Source organism: Macaca nemestrina, chromosome 1 (genome assembly GCF_043159975.1).
Source record: "Macaca nemestrina isolate mMacNem1 chromosome 1, mMacNem.hap1, whole genome shotgun sequence".
Taxonomy (NCBI): Eukaryota; Metazoa; Chordata; class Mammalia; order Primates; family Cercopithecidae; genus Macaca; species Macaca nemestrina.
The window spans coordinates 31,317,198-31,339,178 of NC_092125.1; the positions used below are offsets into that span (position 1 = coordinate 31,317,198).

A 21,981-nucleotide genomic window follows, 5' to 3' on the forward strand; every position below is an offset into this window, starting at 1 on the left:
TGCCCACTATATCTAACGGGTCACAAATATTCATTAACAAAATATAGTCAAACCTTTAGGAGTTCACAATCTGGTGACAGAGATAGGCATCATAGTGCACAGCTGTTTTCCCAAATGTCCATTGCTAATCTGTTCATCTTATTCTTCTGTCAAAGCAGTAAGGACAGAAGAGAAGATGTGAGTCATCCCAGAGTCACAGCCCTCTGAAAATCCCTGAAATCCCTTCTTTCCTGTCCCTCAGATCACTGTAAGGACTTCAAGGTTCTCTCTAACCCTTACAGCTGTCTGAAAACATTTTTTCTGATATGACAGCCTCCACCTTCTCTCTAAGGAAAGTAAATCCTTTCTTAGTCAAGTTCTCCTTTTCCACACTCCGGTCTTTCCCTGGAATATCTCCCCTATCCTTCCTCCCTTCTTCCTTTCCCATTATACTTCTCACTGACCCTCAGGAAAATAGCTTAAAAATTTCCCCTCTGGAATGGGGCCCCGTCCACAGAGCACCTACCTTCCGTATAAGTCAGATGCTAAACTCAATTACCTACGAAGGCCAGGCAGAACAGTGTTCTTCTGACTTTGTTTGCACATTAAGTTCACGGAACATTCTCTACTCTCACAAAGAAACATGCTTGTTTTTTTCTTGAAACATACAGGCCTTAGTTAAGCTTTCATTTGCACAGTTTTGATAGATAGGGATGCTTTTTTCCTCCCAATTTGTTTTTTGTTTTTTGTTTTTTCTCCCAATTCCACTCTAATGTCAGTAACTGGCAGAGGACCTTCTGAGTAACAGAGAACATATGCTCTCTAAGAGGGCTGCTCAGCAGCCACGGTTTGCCAAGTGGAACATGGGCCTAGTGTTGCTGTGTTGCTAGATCTTCTGACCTTTCAGGAGACAAAAATCCAGATATTTTTATGAAAAATCATGTTTTCAAAATGCTGACAGTTAATTCAAAAGAATTTAAAATGCTCCAAAGTCTAAAGCAAACAAGTTCACAGAGTGAAGGAGCATTGCCAGTGTACAGCTTCTGGCGCTGTTAAGTTTTAATGAGTATTTTATTATCTTTGCTTAATTTACAACAGACAATTATATAATTATGCCTTTGACAGACATCAATAATCTGTTTCTGTATTCGTTCTCCATATTTATAGAGTATTGTGTTTTCTAGCTTATTTCCACAACACATTGTTAATAGTGCCTTAGGCCAAACTACTCTTCTTTCCCAGTTATTCTCTTTCTCCCCTACAAAGGGAGTTAAAACAAGGAGCTGTTAAAGCTCGGAGCCAAATAAGAGATTAAATTACATTAGTGTTAAATGGTTTTCTGGAGTGGCTGGAAATTTTTACCAGTAATCTTACTGCAATTCCTGGGTCAGTGAAGAACTGGGTAAATATGATTACCGTGCACACACAAACACATCGCTGTGATCAAAACGCACATCACAGTATGTGAGTCACTACTCCCAACACTGCCATGTCTCTGCCTTAGTAAGCCTGCCAGCCCCATCCAGAGGATTTTTCTCATCTCTGAACTCCAATCACTTCCACCTTCCCCCATCAAAATTTACCCTATATTTTATTATAATTGCATATAAATATGCCTTCCTTGTAAGAGCAGGACCTGTGTCTCTCCATTGTACAGCCTGGCACAGTGTCCGGCACACAGTAGGGAAAGCAAGAGTCATTGCACGAACCAGTATCATCATCCAAACAATAGCTACCATTTCCAGAGCACCTACCGTGAGCTGACTAGTTTACCTGCATTATCCTGGTGGCTTTCCCAGACCAGACCACCCAAAACAAAGCAGCCCCCCAGTCACCCTCTAAGCACATAACCCTATTTTAGTTCTCGGAATAGGACTGATTGCTTTCTAACATATTTTGGTCATTTCGGTGTGCTTATTGTCTGTCACCGGTTTCCCTTCACAAGAAGGAAAGCTCCAAGAGGACAGGCATTTTATCTACCTTGTACTTGGCTCATAGCAAATAAATGAATCTAAGCCGCCCACCTCCCTGGGCGACAGAGTTGACCTGCACACAGTAGGTCTCAATGAGTATGTTTTAAATTTTATATTTAGATTTCAAGATAATTGTGTTGAATATTTTATGGTTCATAACAAACAGAAAGGGGAGGGCAGAATAAAAATAAATAAAAGTTTAGTTACATTACCCTAGCACTGACGTTGGTACGGGAATTTTTGCTGCAATAAGAAAACCACTTCCTCTGACATAAGGTCACCCACACTTCTGGGTCTTACCACATCCTCTTAGACAGCTCATCGTGGCTGGGCTGGCTGGGACAGTCAGGACTCCAGACGCTCACACTAAAAGAGGGATGGGAGTCGAGGAGTCACTCCACTCCTCTGTAGGGAGCTGGCCGCGAGTGGGTGCGCAGGAGCGTGCGCGCGGATCCGTGCAGCGCCCAGGGCGGCTGTGCGAAGCCGCCACAGCCTGCGCGCCCCGGCGATTCTCCACCCTGGGGCTCGCCTGGCCGCTCCGTTCCTCTTCCTTCCACCCCCAAAGCGCGCAAGCCCTGCAGAGTCAAACCTGGCGCATCCTCAAGCCTCCAGGGGGAAACGTGACTGAGCCCCGCATCACGTGTGCAGAAACGGCCTATAGTGTCCGAAGGATGCCACCTAGTCGCAGGCCCAGCGGCGCCACGGACAGCGACCGCGGTTGTCCAGGTCGCGCCCCGTCCCTGCCCGGCCCAGCCCAGCCCAGCCCAGCCCATCCCCGCGCCCCGCCGCGCCCCGCCCCGCCCCGCCCCGCCCCCGCGGCCCGGCCCCCAGCGGCCAGCCTCCCGCGGCCCCGCCCCCGCCGCCCCAGTACCCGCCCCTCGCGCCTTCGTTTATTTCTCTGCGCGCAGGGACCGGCTGCTTCTTCGCCAGAACCACCCGATTGCTTGCTGTCCCAGCGGCGCCTCTTCATCGCCGCCGCCATGCCCGGAGGTCTGCTTCTCGGGGACGAGGCTCCCAACTTTGAGGCCAATACCACCGTCGGCCGCATCCGTTTCCACGACTTTCTGGGAGACTCGTAAGTGGCCACCGCGTAGCCCTGCCCTGGCCTTGGTTGCGCCTGGACTCGGAGGTGCCTTCCCTATTTCTTCTCCCTTCCGTCCTCCCTGCCGCTCAGCCCCCTGCGCCGCTAGCCCCCTCCCCCGCACCGGTTTCGGCGCGCGCCAGGCCGTGTGGCCCCTGCTCAGCGTCGGCTGCGCCCCCGGGAGCTGGCACCCCTTCAGCCTGCCCTGCGCGAGCCACTGGATCCCTCCAGGCCTCCCCGCCTCCGGCGTGGCTGGGCAAGGCCACGCCAAGGTGGGGGATGGGGAGGACAAAATTGGGTTCTGCAGGTTCTGGAAACTCACTGCCCGTGGGAGGGTTTGTTGTCCGTTGAACTCGTCTTAGTAAACTGCAGGTAGCGTGGTCAGGCCGAGGGCGCAGGGGCGGGTCGGCATTGGCGATCACTTCCCCGGTCTAGTGCCCAGGGTCGCACCGCCCTCCCTCCCACCCTCCGTTCTGGAATTTGCTCCCTGGGGAGGATGGGTGTCTGAAGCCAAAGTCGGAGGACACAGCTGCTGGCTATATGTTACAGGAAGGCCAACGTATTGTCTGAGGGTGCAGGGTATTTGCAGGCTTCTGGGCACAAAATGTGAAATTTAAAACCACTAGCTGCCTAATAGGTGGCCGAAAGACTTTTTGTCCAGACCCTCCTTCAATGACCAAGATATGATTTGATAACAGCTTTAGGAAGAGCCAAGAACACTCTGTGTAGGTGTGCCTTCAGAGATTCCAGAACTTGCAACGCTTAGAGGGAAGGACTTTCTGACGCCGTTCAGCTGTAGTAGCCTATTCTTGCTAGTGATGGCCGTTCCAGGCTCCAGGACACGTGTACTCCCCAACTTTGAGACTCTTTTGTTTCCCAGTGGCTTGCGCCTCACTGTCCTCTCCACTTTCTGCCTTGCTTCCAGCACATAAGCTTGCTGATGATAGCCAAATTGATGACCTGTGATCTGACTTGGCAGTTTTGCCATTATGAATAGGAGTAGTGAATCAGTGTTGCCTTTTTTTTTTTTTTTTTTTTTTTTTTTTTTTTTGGCAGCTCCTGGATTAGCAAACTGGAAGTTGCTTAGTTTTCATCAGAAGCATTCCAGGCATGTCTAGTTATATTATGGTTCTGGAGTTCTAGTGGTCCCACTACACTGTGGGGCTCCGAGGTTTGACGACAGTTCTTCCCCAGTTTATATCCTTTTTATGTACAGTATCCAGGGAGACAAAGAGAGAGGCTTATGAAATTAATCAATGATTGGACAGGGCTGTGCAGAGAACCAGGGAGAGATTCTTACACATCATGTGCCTACCCGGACCCTTACAACCTCTTAGGTCCCTTTTCCAGCCACTGAATAGAGGAAAAAGCTTTGTGAAAGATAGGACTAGGCCAGAAAAAGGTTGAAAAATTGAATATTCAAACCTTGAACGCAGAAAAATACTTTAGAAATACAGCTTATGGCCAGTCTTATACTTAGGATCTAGGTAGTAGTATTTCTCCAGTAATCCTTGGGATTTTTAGAGATGTGTTCCTTCCCATTTCTGCCTTCAGCCCTCACCCCCATGAAACATAAACTATTTCCAGAACTCTTAGCTTGTGTAGATTAAATATTAGCATAAAACGTATTTACTGTTCCAACAATTAGAAATGTTGTCGCTTTTTAAGCTAACCATACTTTTTTGGGGTTTCGTTAATGTTTATTAGCCTCTAGATCCATCTAGATTTGATCAAAAGTGGTACTTTATCAGCCATAGTTAGGAACACGATAAAAATGTCTGCATTTATTAACTAATAGACAAGTCTGCCTAGGATCAGGCGTAGTATTCCCTATCTTACCAGGAAGAGAAGTTTGAGCCTTTTATATGTTTATGACGTGGATTTTTGCCTGATTTTTCCAAACTCTACTCTGTATATGATCCCAAGTCAGACTGTCAATTTTTGATCCAGGTATTTTTGAGGAGAAAAAATTAAAATATCTTTCTCTGCCTTACCCCTGATCATTGTAAACAACTAAAGAGGTTGGGTGCTACATTGGGTGAGTTTACTGGACCTTATCACTGTTTCTGTAAGTGGCAGAAGTAGCTTCTTCATAGCACATCTTCACTACGCAAAATATGTGTTTTCCGGGGTCTTCTGGGGCTTAGTAAATGGGAACCATTCTCTTGAAGGAGGAAACCTTTTGTCTTTTGAAAATGGGTAAGAAAGAAAACGGGAGAATGTCACTGAATTACTCTTAAGTGCAGCAGTAGGAAGACTTAGAGGGAAAGGAAGGCCAAGGTGAGACATTCTTGGAGTTTATCCTACTTGTAGCCACGAGGTAAACTGGAGTTTCACTTCTGAGGGAGGGAAGGACGTGAACTGGCTTAAAACCAGTTCCTTTCGCATGATTCAGCAAAACAGTCTCTGCCGACAATGGAAAAAGAACTCCTAACTTTTCTAATTCATCCTCCCTTTAACAATACAGGAGGAAACGCCCTGTTCCATTTCTTCTCAACTTTTGGAGACCTTCTGTTAAGTCTCATCTAACCATTAAATAGATTGTTTTCCATAGAATCTAAGGCCTAGATTTTACTCATAGTGATATTATCTACTTCAAAAGATATACTCTATGTTCTTCCTTTTGCCCTTCATAATAAAGTGAACATAGTGCACACCTCCACAATCTTAAAAAATATATATTAGCTTTCTTCCCAGTCTTGCCATAGGGCCCTCCATCCTTTTCGTAAGAAGATCTTTTTCCTTCTTGAAACCTTGGGAGTTGAGTGGAAGCTGTAAGTGGGAAGGAGGTGCCCTTGTCTTTGCTTGTTCTCTGTACTCAGGGAAACTTCGGAAAGGTCAGCTTGGCATCTAGGCAAGATTTAGTTATCTACTAGTTTAGGATCCTGCCTAAATCATCTGGTTTAGGATAGTTTAAATTGATGGGGATGTGGAGAACTGAGTGTTCAATTTTCCTTTTCAGTTGAAAGAGTAGTTTCTGTTGCCAAGGAGAAGGAAATGGTACTTCAGCTTTCTTAGTGGCCGCTTGAAACGTGCTCAAAATCTATAAAATCTTAGACAATGATGACTTAGATCTTAGTATTTACCTAAGAATTTGCTATTGTAGAAATCTACATTGTAGGCTATCAAAATTCTACCTGCTTGGTCTGAAGAAAGAAGAAAAACTGCAAATGAAGAGATAGGTAAAACTGTTAAGGTGATACTTCAGAGTATAAATATTGGGTGTCCTGTTTGGCAGGTTAGATCAGTAAAGTGGTTTTACAAGATTTTGTATCCACTTGCTTCGAAGAAACCAAGTGTCGACTTCAATTTTTACATATAAATAGAGGATAGAAACCTATTTATTTCAGATTACGTAATCTGTTTATTATTGTAGTCAGGCATTTGTTTGGATTGAGAGCATACTGGGACATCCATTATTGGAGCTGAATGTCATGGTCTGTGCTAGAAAAAATGTAGAAAAGGATAAGAAGAAATAATTAAGTTTTTTCAGTAAGCTACTTGGCTTGAACAGCACAGATTTTATTAGCCAAAAAGGAGTCAGGGTGGCACCATAATTATTAAAGGAAGCAGCACCTTAAAATTAGTCTTTTTAAATATGTGTCATCTTGAATTTCATATCTTTGATTAAATCGGGCTATAAGCATAGGCTTCTCTAGAGGTAAGTAGATTGAAAAGCATTCCTCAACAGAAAAGTTTAGAAGTAAATATCGTCATAAGCATTCATTTAAAAAAGAAAGCCTGTTTTTGATTCAGAAGTTGTGACTTTTCATTCTCTGTGATGTTGGTGATAACTCTTCATTCAACTGTGACCTTGTTTTTCTTCCTTTCAGATGGGGCATTCTCTTCTCCCACCCTCGGGACTTTACCCCAGTGTGCACCACAGAGCTCGGCAGAGCTGCAAAGCTGGCACCAGAATTTGCCAAGAGGAATGTTAAGTTGATTGCCCTTTCAATAGACAGTGTTGAGGACCATCTTGCCTGGAGCAAGGTTAGTATCAATTGGCATGAACTTTGAGCCTGAGATTATAGGTCAAGTTATAAATTATAGAGTCCTTGGTTTTTGAGGTTAAGGTACAAGTAAGCTTTAGGTTCAAAGTTCACTGATTATTTGAAAATTTCAGTTGAACCACACAGTGATCACATTGCTAAATCCATTGGTCAGTCAATTCTCAGACCTCATCTTGGCCTGCCAGCAGCATTCAACCTAGGTGATCACTGTTTTCCTTTCTTGGCTTCTAGGACACCACATCCTAGCTGTTCCTGCTCACTGATTCTTCATCTCCCAACTCCTAATTTATGCTGAAGTTACCCTGAACTTATTTCTTGGACCTCCTCTCTTTTCTGTCTGTACTCTTTCCCTTGGAAATGCCTTTAAATACCATCTATGTGCTGTGGTTCTCAAATTTTCATCTCTAGGCCAGACGCTTTGAGGTTCATGTAACCACTGCCTACTTAGCATCTCTCCTGGGATGTCCAGTCATCTCAAACCTAGCATGTCTAAGTAGGCCTCATTCTTAAATCCAGAGTTTTATTCATCTAGGCTAATGGCAACTGCATTTTTATAATTGTTCACGCCCCAAATCCAGGAGCCATTCTGAATTCTTCATGTTTTTTCACATCATAACATCTGATTTATCCTCAAACTTGTCAGCTCTACCTTCAAGATATATCCTGTATCATGGATGGAAGACTGACTCCCAAGGGATCTGTGTGACTTACCCTCACCTCTTTTGGGTCTCAACTCACAGGACATTTCATCAAAGGCTTTCTTGTCCTCATTATCTAAAATGATAACTCCTTTTCACATTCACTATCCCCTCCTCCTCAGCACTCAAATACTCTGCATATTACCTATTTAGTTTGTTTCTTCCTAGTAGAGTGTAAACTCAGCAGGAACAGAGACTCCTGTTTTGTGCACTGCTGGAACGATGCTCACTACTCAGTACGTCTTAGGTGATCAGTCAGTATTTGTTGAATGAATTAACTGAAGGAAATACCTACTTTTAGCAAAAGAATTTACTTGAACAATAAATTTGGTGGCCTGAATTTACCTTGAAAACATTTTAAGGACTTCACTACAACATGCGGTTAAGTAATAATGGTAACTACTTTTTGAGGGATGTATACTAGAAACTATGTCAAGCATGTGTAGTTGAATAAAAGATGTATTGACTTGTGAGTTAGGGATCTGTGGCTGCATCCTATAGCAGTTAACACTAGTTAATCCTAAATATCTGAGACTAGAAGAATCATGTGTAGGAGAAAAAAGAAGGGCAGTTATCTATCTTGAAATAGAATTTTTTTCATTCCTTACATTTCTCAGTGAGTGGTAACTGTAGTTTTCACTATCATTTTTCATTTTCATTTTTGCAGTTGAGAATAATTTTTTCACTTAGAAACTTGGAGGGACTTGCCCAAGACTGCCCAATGGCAATGAGATTTGAATCTCAAATCAATGTTCTTTTTAATACAAGATGATAAAAAGTAGGATTTAGCCTAATTTAGGATAGAATAAAGCCAAATAATTTAGGATACTTTCTTTGGTGTTCATGGGTGTAATATAGTGTCCATCATGCAAGTGGCAGAGTAGAGAATTAGTGCATAGCAATAATTAAAGTGACATATTGCCAAAGGAGGTGTTTGTAGCCCATTATAGAATAGCTTTTAAAGTATAGAAGCATACACAGGTTTATTTTACCCTGAGCTTCTGCCTTAGAAGTTTTCACAATTGTGATTACATTGAATAGGAAAAAAGTCTGAACTACCAGAAGGAGTGCCCAAACTTTGACATACACCTGATATATAATAATCTGCCTCTAGCATGAGACTATATTAATTATTATTTAGCTCTGGTGACTTAATAGGCAGCCAGTGACAACAGAAAGTTAAGATAATAAAATGAAGGAATGTTAGAATGTGTTGTCATCCAGGAGCCTGAGGCAGGAGAATGGCTTGAACCCAAGAGGTGGAGGCTGCAGTGAGCTGAGATCGTGCCACTGCACTCCACCTGGGTGACAGAGCAAGACTCCACCTCAAAAAAATTAATAAATAAATAATAAGAATTTGTTGTTATCCACTTCCGAGCTCACCAATGCCACATTTGTTACATCTCTGTTGAGAAATCCACAATGGTTTTGTATCTGCTATGCCATCAAGCTCCTGTTTTACTTTCAAGCCTACACATAATAGACCTGATTCCAATTTTAAATCATTTTTTCCATTACTTGCTAAACTCTATCCAACTAAGTTCCTCACTCTCCTATCAATAGTTTATGTACAGAGTTGCCCACATGTTTCATTAATATCGTTCCTGGACAAGTGCACTAGCTCACACCTATAATCCCAGCACTTTGGGAGGCCAAGGCAGGTGGATCACAAGGTCAGAAGTTCAAGACCAGCCTAGCCAAGATAGTGAAACCCCGTTTCTACTAAAAATACAAAAACAAATTAGCCGGGTGTGGTGGCGGGCGCCTGTAATCCCAGCTATTCGGGAGGCTGAGGCAGAGAATTGCTTGAACTTCGGAGGCAGAGGTTGCAGTAAGCCGAGATTGCACCACTGCACTCCAGCCTGGGTGATACAGCAAGACTCTGTCTCAAAAAAAAAAAAAAAAAAAATTTTTATATATATATATACACATATATGTGTATATATGTGTATATACATGTGTGTGTGTGTGTGTGTGTGTGTAGTTCTGCTCCCTAGAATGCCTTTCTTTTCTCTGTGAAAAATCTTACCCATCCTTCAAGGGCCCAGATAGAAGTCCTATTCTTTTCTTGAAGCCTTTTCTAACTCTTGGAGTCCTACAAATGGGAGTGTTCAGTACTTCAGCATTTACCGTCCACCTTTTAACATTAGTCTTGCATTTGCTGCTGCTTCATGCTGGAATCATCTCTAACCAAATTAGAAGTTCCTTTGAAGGCAGGAGCCATGTCTTACTCATCTGTATTCCACATGTACTTACCATAATGCTTAGCCCACCTTAAGTGCTATATCAATGCTTAATCAAATAACAAAACTAATTTTTTTTTCTCTCCAAAAGCTTCCAGGGATAGAAAAAGTAGAAATAAATGGATGAATAAAGTTTTACTAGGGAAGGAGGGAGACATATCATTTTTCCTTAGTTCAGACTTGAAATGCTTTGTTTTCTGTTTGAATTTCACCCTAGTTTAGGTTTACCTCTGCCTTTTCACCCATTTATTTTTGACTTGTCCTTCAAGTATATATTCAACTCTCCATTCTTGTGTTTGCTTTGTTTTGTGATTTTTTGTTTGTTTGTTTTTTGTCATTTCTTACTATTTGTCTTGTAACTTAACATCTGAGTCAGGGTGCTTTTGAGGCAGGGACCAGAGCTATAAGATTTTCTTTACATATGGTATTATTTCTAGATGTGATGGATTTAACAAACCTGTTGTATCTGATGGTTTTTACAGTATTTGGGTATCCAGAGGTGCCTTGTATTTGGATGTAACTAAATTATTGCAATGTTAAAGGGGTTGCTGCTGTTTTCTCATGGCAGTGGAAGCATGCTGAATTTAAGAGAACTGGGCATGAAAATGGCTTTGGTCCATGATTACAACCTAAGTACTGTACTCTGCTGTTATTCCTGGCAATAATTGGAATGAAAAGTGTTGATTTACTCACTTTTTAAAATTAAAATTGCTTAAAGAAAATTACTGTGATTTGGTCCTCTTTCCTGTCTTGCAAGGTGATGGCTGTTAACTGATGAAATTCAGAGCATGTGTTAAGTTTAGATTCCTCTTTCCCCTTTTACTTGTGTTTCAGGATATCAATGCTTACAACTGTGAAGAGCCCACAGAAAAGTTACCTTTTCCCATCATCGATGATAAGAATCGGGACCTTGCCATCCTGTTGGGCATGCTGGATCCAGCAGAGAAGGATGAAAAGGGCATGCCTGTGACAGCTCGTGTGGTAGGTCATACAAATTCATTTTGTAGTCAGCATAACTGATCAGGCTGTATGTCCATGTAAATGCTCGTACCAGCTAGAGGAGATAGGGGAGTATCTACAATTATGAAATAACTGTGTATTGGCAACAATATCACTGATTATCTGTAATGCTGATGCAAAGTGGCTGAAATTTTCAACTAAATTTTTCAACTGCTTAATTCATAGTTCATGGAAATCTACAAAAAAAAAAAAAAAAAGTTGTTTATCCTAAAATGTCCTCCAGAATTGAGAAACCTTTTCATAGCTCTCCTGACCACCCTGTCTTTAAAGTGATTGGCCATATCCTTCTTCATAAGGCAGCTCTGTTTTTAAATTTTTGTTTGTTCTGTCCTCTGTCCACTAGAGAACAAACCCGATCCCTCATCTGAATAAATGCACAACTATTCAAGGAACAATATCAACTCCCATTAGTATTATTTTTATGATAGTCATCCCCAACGGACATAGCCTTTCCTGGATTAAATTTGCATATCAGTTTTTCTTACTGGGATAGCCAGAACCAAATGGAATTCCCTTCTAAGTTTAGAAAATAACAGAGAGAAGAAAAGTATCTGTATTCCAGCCATCCACATTAGCGGTTGGTGTATCCTTTTGGTGCTTTGTTTTTGTCTTGTTTTTATACCCTTGAAAATTATTAATGACTGCAGAGCTTTCTAAGTGGCTTTCATATCAAAAACACTCAAAGAACTCTTCCTATTTATGCCTTTCTGTGCTTTGCAGGTGTTTGTTTTTGGTCCTGATAAGAAGCTGAAGCTGTCTATCCTCTACCCAGCTACCACTGGCAGGAACTTTGATGAGATTCTCAGGGTAGTCATCTCTCTCCAGCTGACAGCAGAAAAAAGGGTTGCCACCCCAGTTGATTGGAAGGTAAAGATGTTTTTAAAAAAAAAGCAGTTTCTGTACTTGCCTGAAGGGCCAATCTCTAAAGGGCCAACTTCAAGGTCTGTGTTACCTGGATCTCTGTGTCTAGCACGCAAGTACACTGGGAGGATTTTTCCTCATGACTGAGTTCAAGATTTGCTCACAGGCCCTTTTCAAAGTCTTATAACTAACACCTTTTATGTACAACACAAACTCTATATGGCTTTCTGACTTTTAGATAATTTGGAAAAATTATTGGTCAGAATGATTCCTTTTCCTAATAGAAGGTTTAAAAAACACACACACACTTTTATCTAACCCTTCCCTGATGGCACAGTATTTATCGCACAATCTTGATTTGCCATTTCTGTTAAGTCATGGATATAAAAATACTGGTGTATTAATGTCATTAAGTATTTCATTTCTCTTAAGCTTCATTCTTTTAAACCTGTGCTAGAATTCTCCAAAATTTGTTCATACACTTTTAATCTTTAAGACATGGATAACATCACAAGAGTATCTTAACATTGCTACATTTTTAAAATAATGCTAACCTGAATACCAGGTTTTGTTTTGTTTTTTTCTGACAGACAAATCACTTAAATTCTGTATCCACTAGTTAATTTAATATTACTGATTTATGTACTTATTGAGCGCAGATAGTAGTGAACTGGGGGGATAGCAGTGAACAATAGAAGGTCCTTGCCCTCATAGAACTTCCATTCCAGTGAGTGGAGACAAGCAGTAAACAAGTTTATTAAGTGGTAATAGCAGGTGCTACAGGGAAGAATCAAGCACAGATGGGGAGAATAACAGTACAGGGGTGGGAGAGTGACTGTCAAGGAATGCCTGTCTCTGAAGGGACTTTTGGGAAGAAAGACACAGAGAAGATGTGACCAAGGCATATGTATTTGTGAGGGATGAGCACTACAGGCAGAAGGAGCAGTTAGTGCAAGAAGCTGGGCCTACAAATGAGCTTGGCATGTTGGAGGAATACAAGGAAAGCTAGCATGCCTGGAGCAGAAGCCGCAAAAGGTGGAGTGAGGGACAAGAGACGAGAGGAGGCAGGATTCCATCACACAGGGCTTGCAGGCCATGATACTCACTTAGAATTAAATGTAAAGTGTGGTGGCCGGCTGTTACTGGGTTTAAAACGGCTGTTTCTTGTTAATATGGGGTAACTACTTTCCCACCAAAAGTGCCAAAGATCAACTTGGAAAACAAAATCCTCAAAGAGGGGAAGAGTGAAGAACACTTGATTAGTCTCATTAGCACCTGTGGCTACTTTTCTAAAGTTAATTCATGAAGGCCTTGAAGCTTCACTATGAGACTGAATTTCACCATTCTTAATGTCTTTCAATAGGATGGGGATAGCGTGATGGTCCTTCCAACCATCCCCGAAGAAGAAGCCAAAAAACTTTTCCCGAAAGGAGTCTTCACCAAAGAGCTCCCATCTGGCAAGAAATATCTCCGCTACACACCCCAGCCTTAATTCTCTTGGAGAAGTTAGTGCTGTGAGCCAGAGGATGTCCGCTGCCAATCATGTTTTCCTGCAGCAATTCCATAACCACATCCTGGTGTCATCACAGCCAAGGTTTTTAGGTTGCTATACCAATGGCTTATTAAATGAAAATGGCACTAAAAGTTTCTTGGGATTCTTTACTCTCTGCCTTCACCAGCAACCAATTCCATTCATACATCAACACTCTACTGGTTCTGTTTGAAATATGTTCTGTATTTAAAACTCAAATCTTGTTGGATCTCTGCAGGGCTTGTGACCAATGACGTCATATTGGTTGATGGTTGAGAAAGCTTGCTTCACTCTGCATCAGAGAATGACTATCAATTTTTTTTTAACTATCCTATCACGTCCTCTCTTCTGTCACCCATTTTGAAGAGTGGCAGAACTTGAGGTTCAGCTTCCTCTGTAAATATCCAAGTATAAAACCCAGGAACTTCTAGAATAACCCAGATGTGCTTTAATATTCTTTTAATATGTTTTGATCACAACTCGGGGAAAAAAGCTTTTTAATTCTGTACCTTTCTAGTAGATAAGTGAAGAGCAGGGGAAGAGACCTTTAAATATTTTGCTATAAAAATGTGTGATAAGTTTCTATCAAAATGGGGAGATTGCAGAAAAGGCTTCCCTTGGCTTCCAAGGATGTGTAGCAGGTGTGAGGAATGCTAGTGCCATGTGCCTTTCACAAAGAGTTTGCATTTATCAGTCTGCTTTCCGATGATATGTACATGAAAGAGTACACCATGTGAAGAGAAGAGAGAATGGTTGAAAATGTTTTATTATAGAACTCTTGCAGTGAGTTGCTATTTTCTAGATTTTACTTTTTAGGGAACAAAATAAAATCCTTTGTTAAAACTGGGTCAGAGAATTCTGTTGTCACATTTTGAAGTATCAGCTTAGACTTATGTCCTGAAGGGCAGAGGCTTCCTTCTTCCTAGGATTGGCATGAGTAATTTCTTCCAAAGACAGAATTTATATAAGATCTTATATAATTTTATATGTAAGATTTTATATAATGAAAATGGAGGAACAGCTGAAGAACGTGTGATGTCACAACATGTCTTGGTCCACTTTGCTCCTTCATGTTACTTGCTTGGATCCTAGAGTCCCATGATGTTATAATCCCTGGTATAAAGAGCTCTCCTAGCCTAATGCCTTAATGGGATTGCTGGGTATAGGAATGTGAACCTCAAAGATAATGGTACATCTGTGCTTTTTGCTGCTCTGAACTAATACTCTCTCAGACTTTGATCATACTCTACTAGTAAGGGCTAGGTTTAGAAAAGGGTGTCCCGTTTACGGTGTCTTAGTCTGCTTGGGCTGCTATAGCAAAAATACTATAGACTGGGTGGGTCAAACAACAAACATTTCTCACAGTTCTGGAGACTGGAAGTCCAAGATCAAGGCGCTGGTAAATCCTGTCTGGCAAGGACCTGCTTCCTGGTTTGTAGTTAGCTGCCTTCATGTTGTATCCTCATATGACCTAGAGAGGGATCATCGCTCAAGGTCTCAGAAGGTCACTAATGACATTCATGAAGTTCCACCCTCATGACCTAATAATTACCTCCCAAAGGCCCTACATTCAAATACCATCACACTGGGGATTAGGCTCTAACATAAGAATGTTGGCGAGACACATTCAGTCCGTAGCACCTGGTATGGTCCTTTGTATGAAACCCCCCCCCTTTTTTTTTTTTTTTTGAGACAGAGTCTCACCCTGTCCAGACTGGAGTGCAGTGATGCAATCTCGGCTCACTGCAACCTCTGCCTCCCAGGTTCAAGCAATTCTGCCTCAGCCTCTCGAGCAGCTGGGACCACAGGCGGGCACCACCATGCCCAGCTAATTTTTGTGTTTTCAGTAGAGATGGGGTTTCACCATATTGGCCAGGCTGGTCTCAAACTCCCGACTTCGAGAACCACCTCCTCGGCCTCCCAAAGTGCTGGGATTACAGGCATGAGCCAGTGCGCCTGGTCGAAACCTCTATTTTTATTGAGTAGACTAATGTAAAATGAGCCCCAATGCCATGTGCTAGATAAGTCATTAAGCCTTTAGTTTCCTTGATTTCTCCACATGTAAAATTTGAGTAACACTAAGAAGATCGAGAATGTAGGTTGAAATTCCAATTCTGGGGAATGCTGGTTTGAAAGAGACAAGAGGGCTAGCTAGTTTCCTGCTCTCATTCCTCTGCAATTCAATATATTTTACCCTGAGCATGGTGTCATGCACCTGTAGTTCCAGCTACTTGGGAGGCTGAGAGCAGGAAGATTGCTGGAGCACAGGAGTTCAAGTCTAACCTGGGCAACATAGGCCCAGTCTCTTAAGTAATTAAATGCTCTCTGTCCTCTTACAGCAAATCTGACTATCCCCAGCTTCTGTTGTTTCCCTAGCTGTCAGGGTGCTCACTGCTCTCTTCTCTTCACTTTGATATTTGCCGCCTTTTGTTCTTGTCTCTCTCATGGAGAGTCTGGCTTCACCTTTTTTATGGTGATAGTTCAAAGTTTAAATCTCCAACATTAGTTACTCAGATTTGAATCTTGTTTACAGATGGATGGAATTTGCTGTTTAATTTGCAAATTCTAAATGGAACTCATCAACGTTTTCTCCAACCTCAAACCTATCTCTTACCCCTCTTACCTCTTATTCAGCCTTGGTGTGTGTTTGGCTATATATACTATTCTACCTGTATAGATGATGTCAGTATAAAAATGCTGAAAGAGAGCTCAAAGAAAATGGGTCACGTACCCTCAAATTGAATTCTGATTCTGTCACTAAGCAGCCATGAAGCCATGAGACCTTGTGCAAGTATTCTTTTCCAGACATAAAATATTACCTAATGAATATGCATTTCCAGGGTAGAAGTGTTCCTTAAATACATTTTTAAATACAGTCATGCATTGCTTAACAACAGGGATATGTTCTAGGAAAAGCACCACTAGCCAATTTCTTTGTTTTGTGAACATTACATAGAGTATACTTATACAAACCTAGATGGTATATATTTTTATTTTCTATATATTTTATCATATTGAAAACCAAATGTCCCAGCATCATTACTGAATATCAGTCATTTCCCTACTTGATCTGCGGTGACAACATCAAGTGCAATATATTAGGTTTCTATAAATGCTCCGTTAAACACTTATGAGACCACTGTCATATATGTGGTCCATTTGTCTGAAGCACTTTTATGTGATGCATGACTGTAACACTATTAGGCGGGGAAAGTAGAGTCCCCTTATGAGAATTGCTGCCCTCAGTTTTCATAGAAAATTTTCATTATGCATCCAATGATTTATTTATAGGAAGTGAATTAATGTATGACTACTGCAGCTATGAAAGAAATACAACTTGAGAGGCAGTCTATGTGACCAAAGAGTTGGGAAATGCTTTGGCTAGTCTTTTAAAGTGTACAGTCTTCTAAGGTGACCAAAGTGATAGACTTGTGATTCCTTTGTTGTCGTCTCATCAAAAGTCTGATCTTACCCCCAACCTCCAACCAAAAGATAGGGATCTGCAGTGAGAAGCTCAGCAAAGGGATTAGAAGCCAGAATGGCTGTACCTAAATGGCCAAGTCAGGATGCCAATTACTGGGTGCAGTGAACTGGCTTAGGGATTTACTCCCTCACATCCATTTGACCCTTCCTCTTTGAAACAATGCAAATGGAGGAAATGCTGACAACATTGATTCTAGCTGAATGGGCATAGCATTTAACTGGTTAAAAGGCCATTGCTACCCTCTTGTCATTCAGAAATGGCCATGTAATTCGCTTCTTGCTGATGAGACACAAATAAGAGGATTGTTGGAGGTTTCTAGAATTCTTTCCCACTCTGGAGAGCAATTGTAAGCACTTGTTTGTCTCCCACTGGATATACGCAAGAAAACATGAAGCACTAATCGCTGCTGGTAGCTGTCTTACCACCTAGGAGTAGTGAATCAGCCGTAGAATGAGGCTGAAAAGGTGAACAGCAGAGTGGAGAGAAAGAAAAACTCATATTTGATGACCTTCACTGAGTCTACCAACCACAAACATGTCCTACCTCTTAACTTGCATTGCATAAAATTAAAAATTTCTTTAGTATTTAAGTCTGAGTTGGGTTTTCTGGTACTTGCAGCCCCTCAGTATCCTAACATACGCTTGCGATGAAGTATTATCCTCTAGTTGTCTCAAATATATGGTGATGTACTGCCTCCTAAACAAACAGACATATGTTTTCTTCTACTTCTGTATCACCTATACTTGTGGAACTCAGGCTTCAATCTGCAGTAAACCACCTGAGGAGCACACTAAAATGCAGAGCCCAGAGACCTACCCCCAGGGATTGATTCCGTAGGTGGCTATAAATCCATTTTCTTTAACTTTAAAACAATATTTTAGACACAGGGTCTCACTATGTTGCCCAGGCTAGTCTCCAACTCCTGAACTTAAGAGATTCTTCTGCCTCAGCCTCCTGAGTAACTGGAATTACAGGCACATACCACCACACCCAGCTCACGAATTCACTTTTGACAACCCAGGTGACTGTGACACAGAATACAACAAACACTGCTGTTGTTCAACCGATATCCATTTCCCTTTTAAGCCTTACTAAGAAGACCAAGATTTCATAAGGGTAAGAAGGTGAGGTGCCAGTTCATCTCAAGGTGAATTTTGAAATAAGTGTGGCCATGTGACAGTTCTGGCCTAGGGTCAGGTCCCTTCCTAACTGAAAAGGCAAAGCCTCATTAGGAGAAAGCTCCTGGAAAACAGTTGGGAGGCCTGGTGTTAACAGGTGTTGTTTTGCCACCGTGAGGATAAATATCACAAGCCAAGGATAAAGGAGAAGTAGGCTACAGGAACCCTGGGTCCGTAAAAACATCCTCAAGCAGCCGCACCACTCCTGTCCGCCTATTTCCAGACATCCAGTTAAACTGGAAAGATGGACCCCTATGTGGTGATGCCATTGTGGTCAGGTTTCCGTAATGTTCAGAAACACCTCATATTTGTTAACACACAGATGCTCCAAGGACCACGCTGAGAAATACTGCCTTATTAAGCTAGGTATCCAGAAGTTTCTTAATGGTTTGAACTTGACTTCTTCTCTTGTATTCCCTTCTATTCTTACCTGTGTCAGAGGTGTGTGAACCAGAGCAACTCCATCTTAAATAGGAGCTGGGTAAAATGAGGCTGAAACCTACCGGGCTGCATTCCCCGACAGTTAACGCATCCTGAGTCACAGGATGAGATAGGTCAGCACAAAATACAGGTCCATAAAGACCTTGCTGAGGAAACAGGTTGCAGTAGGCCAGCCAAAACCCACCAAAAGCAAAATGACAAGAGTGACCTCTGGTCGTTCTCCCTGCTACACTCCCACCAGTGCCGTGACAGTTTACAAATGCCATGGCAACGTCAGGAAGTCACCCTATATGGTCTAAAAATGGGATCCACCCCAGTTTAGTGTACCATCAAGAAATAACCATAAAAATGGGCAACCGTCTACGGAGTAACCATTCTTTTATTTCTTTACTTTCTTAATAACTTGCTTTCACTTTGCACTCTGAACTCGCCCTGAATTCTTTCTTGCACAAGATCCAAGAACCCTCTCTTGGGGTCTGGATCTGCACCCCTTTCCTGTAACATATTTCTGGTGACCACAAAGGGACTATCGTGCAGAAACCCTGACCAACGGCTACCTTTGCGTAAGTAGTGGGGTCCTGTAACATCTTTCTGGCAACAAGGGAAGTGACTGTACTGCAGAAACCCCCGACCCAAAGGCGAACTTTGGGTAAGTGGTGGGGTCCAGTAACATCTTTCTCACAAACCACAAAAGGGACGATACTGAGGAGACCCCCCCAAACCCAAGGAAAATAGACTGCAGCAATGATTGGATGACTTGGGGTAAGCGGTGGGGTACCCAGGTAAAGAATGGAATTGGGTTAGAGGTCCCCCTTAGGGGAATTAAGAGTCTCTCCAAAGACTGGGTAGGTTAAAGGTCCCTCTTAATAAAAGGCAAGGACGCTTGACTGACCTTGGGTTACAGGCCCAACTTAGGAGGGTTAGAATCCCTTCTAAGATTTAGGGGGTTGGTTAGAGGCCCCTCTCAGTAAAGTCCCTAAGAACAGGTTTGGCACTATGGGATGTTAACTGCTATTCTCTTTGGATTAATCTGCCTTGTACTCTTTGCTGACAGCTATGGGTGACAGGATTAGGCATGTACAGGATCATGGGACATGGGGAGCTTTTCCCCTGCTAAAAGGGGAAACTTGAGAGCTAATGGGACTGCTGGAAAAGACTCCTTTGCTACCAACAAGCGGCCGCCTGGACTTTTTCATTGTCGGAGGGAAAAAGTGGGTTTCCCTGGCTTCCCTAAGCCTTCACCTTCCCCACCCTGCCACAGGCAATACCTTCCTTCTCTACCTCCTTTTTTTTTTTTTTTTTTGAGATGGAGTTTCACTGTTTCACTCAGACTGGAGTGAAGTGGTATGATTTCGGCTCACTGCAAACTCCACCCCCTGGGTTCAAGCGGTTCTCCCGCCTCAGCCTCCCTAGTAGCTGAGATTACAGGCACCCGACACCGCGCCTAGCTAATTTTTGTATATTTAGTAGGGATGGGTTTTTGCCATGTCGACCAAGCTGGTCTCAAACTCCTGACCTCAGGTGATCCATCTGCCTCGGCCTCCCAAAGTTTTAGGATTACAGGTGTGAGCCACCACTCCCGGCTCTACTTTTCCCTTCCTATCTTTTATTCAGGGCAACCATCTTGCCCAGAGACCACATGTTGAAACTCCAAGTCAGAGGTTGGATTAAAGATCACAGGGCCCATTTGGGGGCAAATTTAAGCCTTGCCAGTTTGATATTGGGTGCTAAGCAGAGTGGCTAATGTCTATGTTTTATCACATGTATTTTGCTCTGGTCAGAATGAAAAAAATAATTTTCCTTTATGATGCGGCTTGGTCCCTAGGGCAATGGTGCCACAAGCCAGATCACTAGGGCCACTCAGGGAAAGGGAAGCCAGAAGCCTGGCATGCCAGCAAAAGGGTAAGCATTTCCGGCCAGTTAGATTTCTGGCTTCTCTCTCTCTGTGCAAACAGTTAAATGAATGATAAAAAACAAATGAAACAAACACAGTGTTTATCTCCTCTGTAAAGTTTCGATTAATGTGAAAAAGAATTCTAAGGCTAGTCTTAAGCTGATGTATTTTGTAGTATAAATTTGTTTTTCTGTGTCGAGGGGTACTTCAGGATAAAACATGGGCCTAGAACACCTGTAAGCCTGCTTTTCAAGACCCAGCAGGCTGGTCAGTAGCAAACTGGACTGCAGTTCCCTAAAACAAACAAAAAAAAACTGGATAAAGTCTCCACCTTGTTTTATGTCCTTGGGAGCCTGACCTTTTAACTATGTGGCGGTACTTTCTTTTGGTCTCCGCCTTCAGGGAACAGGAATTTTAGGGTTCATGTCATAGTTAGCTTTAAAAATCATATTAAATAGTTAAAAGTCTTCGCAAGCTCAAAATTAACCATTCTAAATTCCTGGGAAAGGAAACGGAGGCCACCCTGTGCTGTAGCTCAGTAACAAAGGTTTTTGCACTTTCACAGTGGTGATCCAGGTCCATTTCCCCACCCAGGAAGTAAGTTGTTTCTGGTTTAATATCTGCACGACCTTGTCTATTCTGTTCTCCTCCAGGGACTGTCTTAAATTTTCCTTTCTCTAACCACCTGGGAGGTTACCTTTGGTAAAGTTCAAAAGCTAGAAATATTGGCTGTTTGGCATAAGAAATTCTAAAAGGACTTTTGAGTGCTATGGTTAAAATCAGTTTAATTAAAAGCAGATATTCAAGCTCTAACAGCCTGGACTCCTTGGGAAAAGAGGCACCAGAGACCAGTTGCCAGGCCCTGTTCTTCCAAGGGCTCCACCCTAAAGCCAGTAATCCAATTAAGAAACTTAAAACTTGGCAAATGAAAAATTTTACAACTACTGTAGTAATCTTCTTCTGTCTTTCTGTGTAGCTATATATGTGTTGTGTGTAATGTTTATATAAAAGAACTCTAATTAATTGGCTTAAACATAAATAAACACAAATATTTTGAAAGCAAAATAAAAACTGTAATGCCTTTTAGTTCATGTAACTTTAGTAATTTTGGGGAAATAAAAACAGCTTTAAAATGATTGATAAAAACATTTAGTCTAAATCATGCAGATCAGATATTAAGTTTGCTAAATGCTTTAAGGTCATAAACAGCTTCTTTGACTTTTAAAAATTGTTCAATTTACCTACCTTAAAGCCATTAGATTCTAGATATGGCTTGGGGACATGTGAAATTAGCCATGTCCCCTACCTATACAAAGAAGATTATTTAAAAAGAGATTTTATATAAAAAAGGATCTCGTGTGATAAATTCTTGCCCTAAAGTTAAATGACTGGTTGTTTAAAAGGAAGAATATTTAGGGCAAATCAGAAAGTCCAAGAATGTCTTAGATAGTCTGTGTAAATTGTGAAAGATTTGTGAAAGGGAATTTATGCAAGAAACATTGTACAATTCAAAGGTTGTTAGGCCTCCTAAATGCTTCATAAAATGCCACTATGACTCCTACTGTACAACTTGCCTGCTTTACTGCTA

The 21,981-nt window shown here is 41.9% G+C and overlaps 2 protein-coding genes across 15 annotated transcripts in view; one reads left to right on the forward strand and one right to left on the reverse strand.

The window, feature by feature from the left end:
• Positions 1 to 21,981, reverse strand: part of LOC105484436 (TNF superfamily member 4) — a 308,159-nt gene that overhangs the window by 283,440 nt on the left and 2,738 nt on the right. For 3 of the 14 annotated variants that reach the window (XR_003018679.2, XM_071075859.1, XM_011746004.3), the window contains exon 1: positions 54 to 2,706. Coding sequence is in view for 1 of the 14 variants with exons in the window: in XM_011746006.3 (XP_011744308.1) it covers positions 2,542 to 2,589 (48 nt within the window). In the remaining 13 variants the exon portion in view is untranslated. Of the gene's footprint in view, positions 1 to 53; positions 2,707 to 14,759; positions 14,868 to 21,981 lie in introns of those variants that run through there. The other 11 variants (XM_011746006.3, XM_011745998.3, XM_071075822.1 and 8 more) reach the window with 10 other exon arrangements.
• Positions 2,815 to 14,242, forward strand: LOC105484434 (peroxiredoxin 6). Its single transcript, XM_011745985.2, has 5 exons — positions 2,815 to 3,027; positions 6,867 to 7,023; positions 10,819 to 10,965; positions 11,725 to 11,871; positions 13,229 to 14,242. Exons 1-5 carry the CDS (start codon positions 2,933 to 2,935, stop codon positions 13,355 to 13,357), a joined length of 675 nt encoding a protein of 224 aa, XP_011744287.1. The 5' UTR covers positions 2,815 to 2,932; the 3' UTR covers positions 13,358 to 14,242.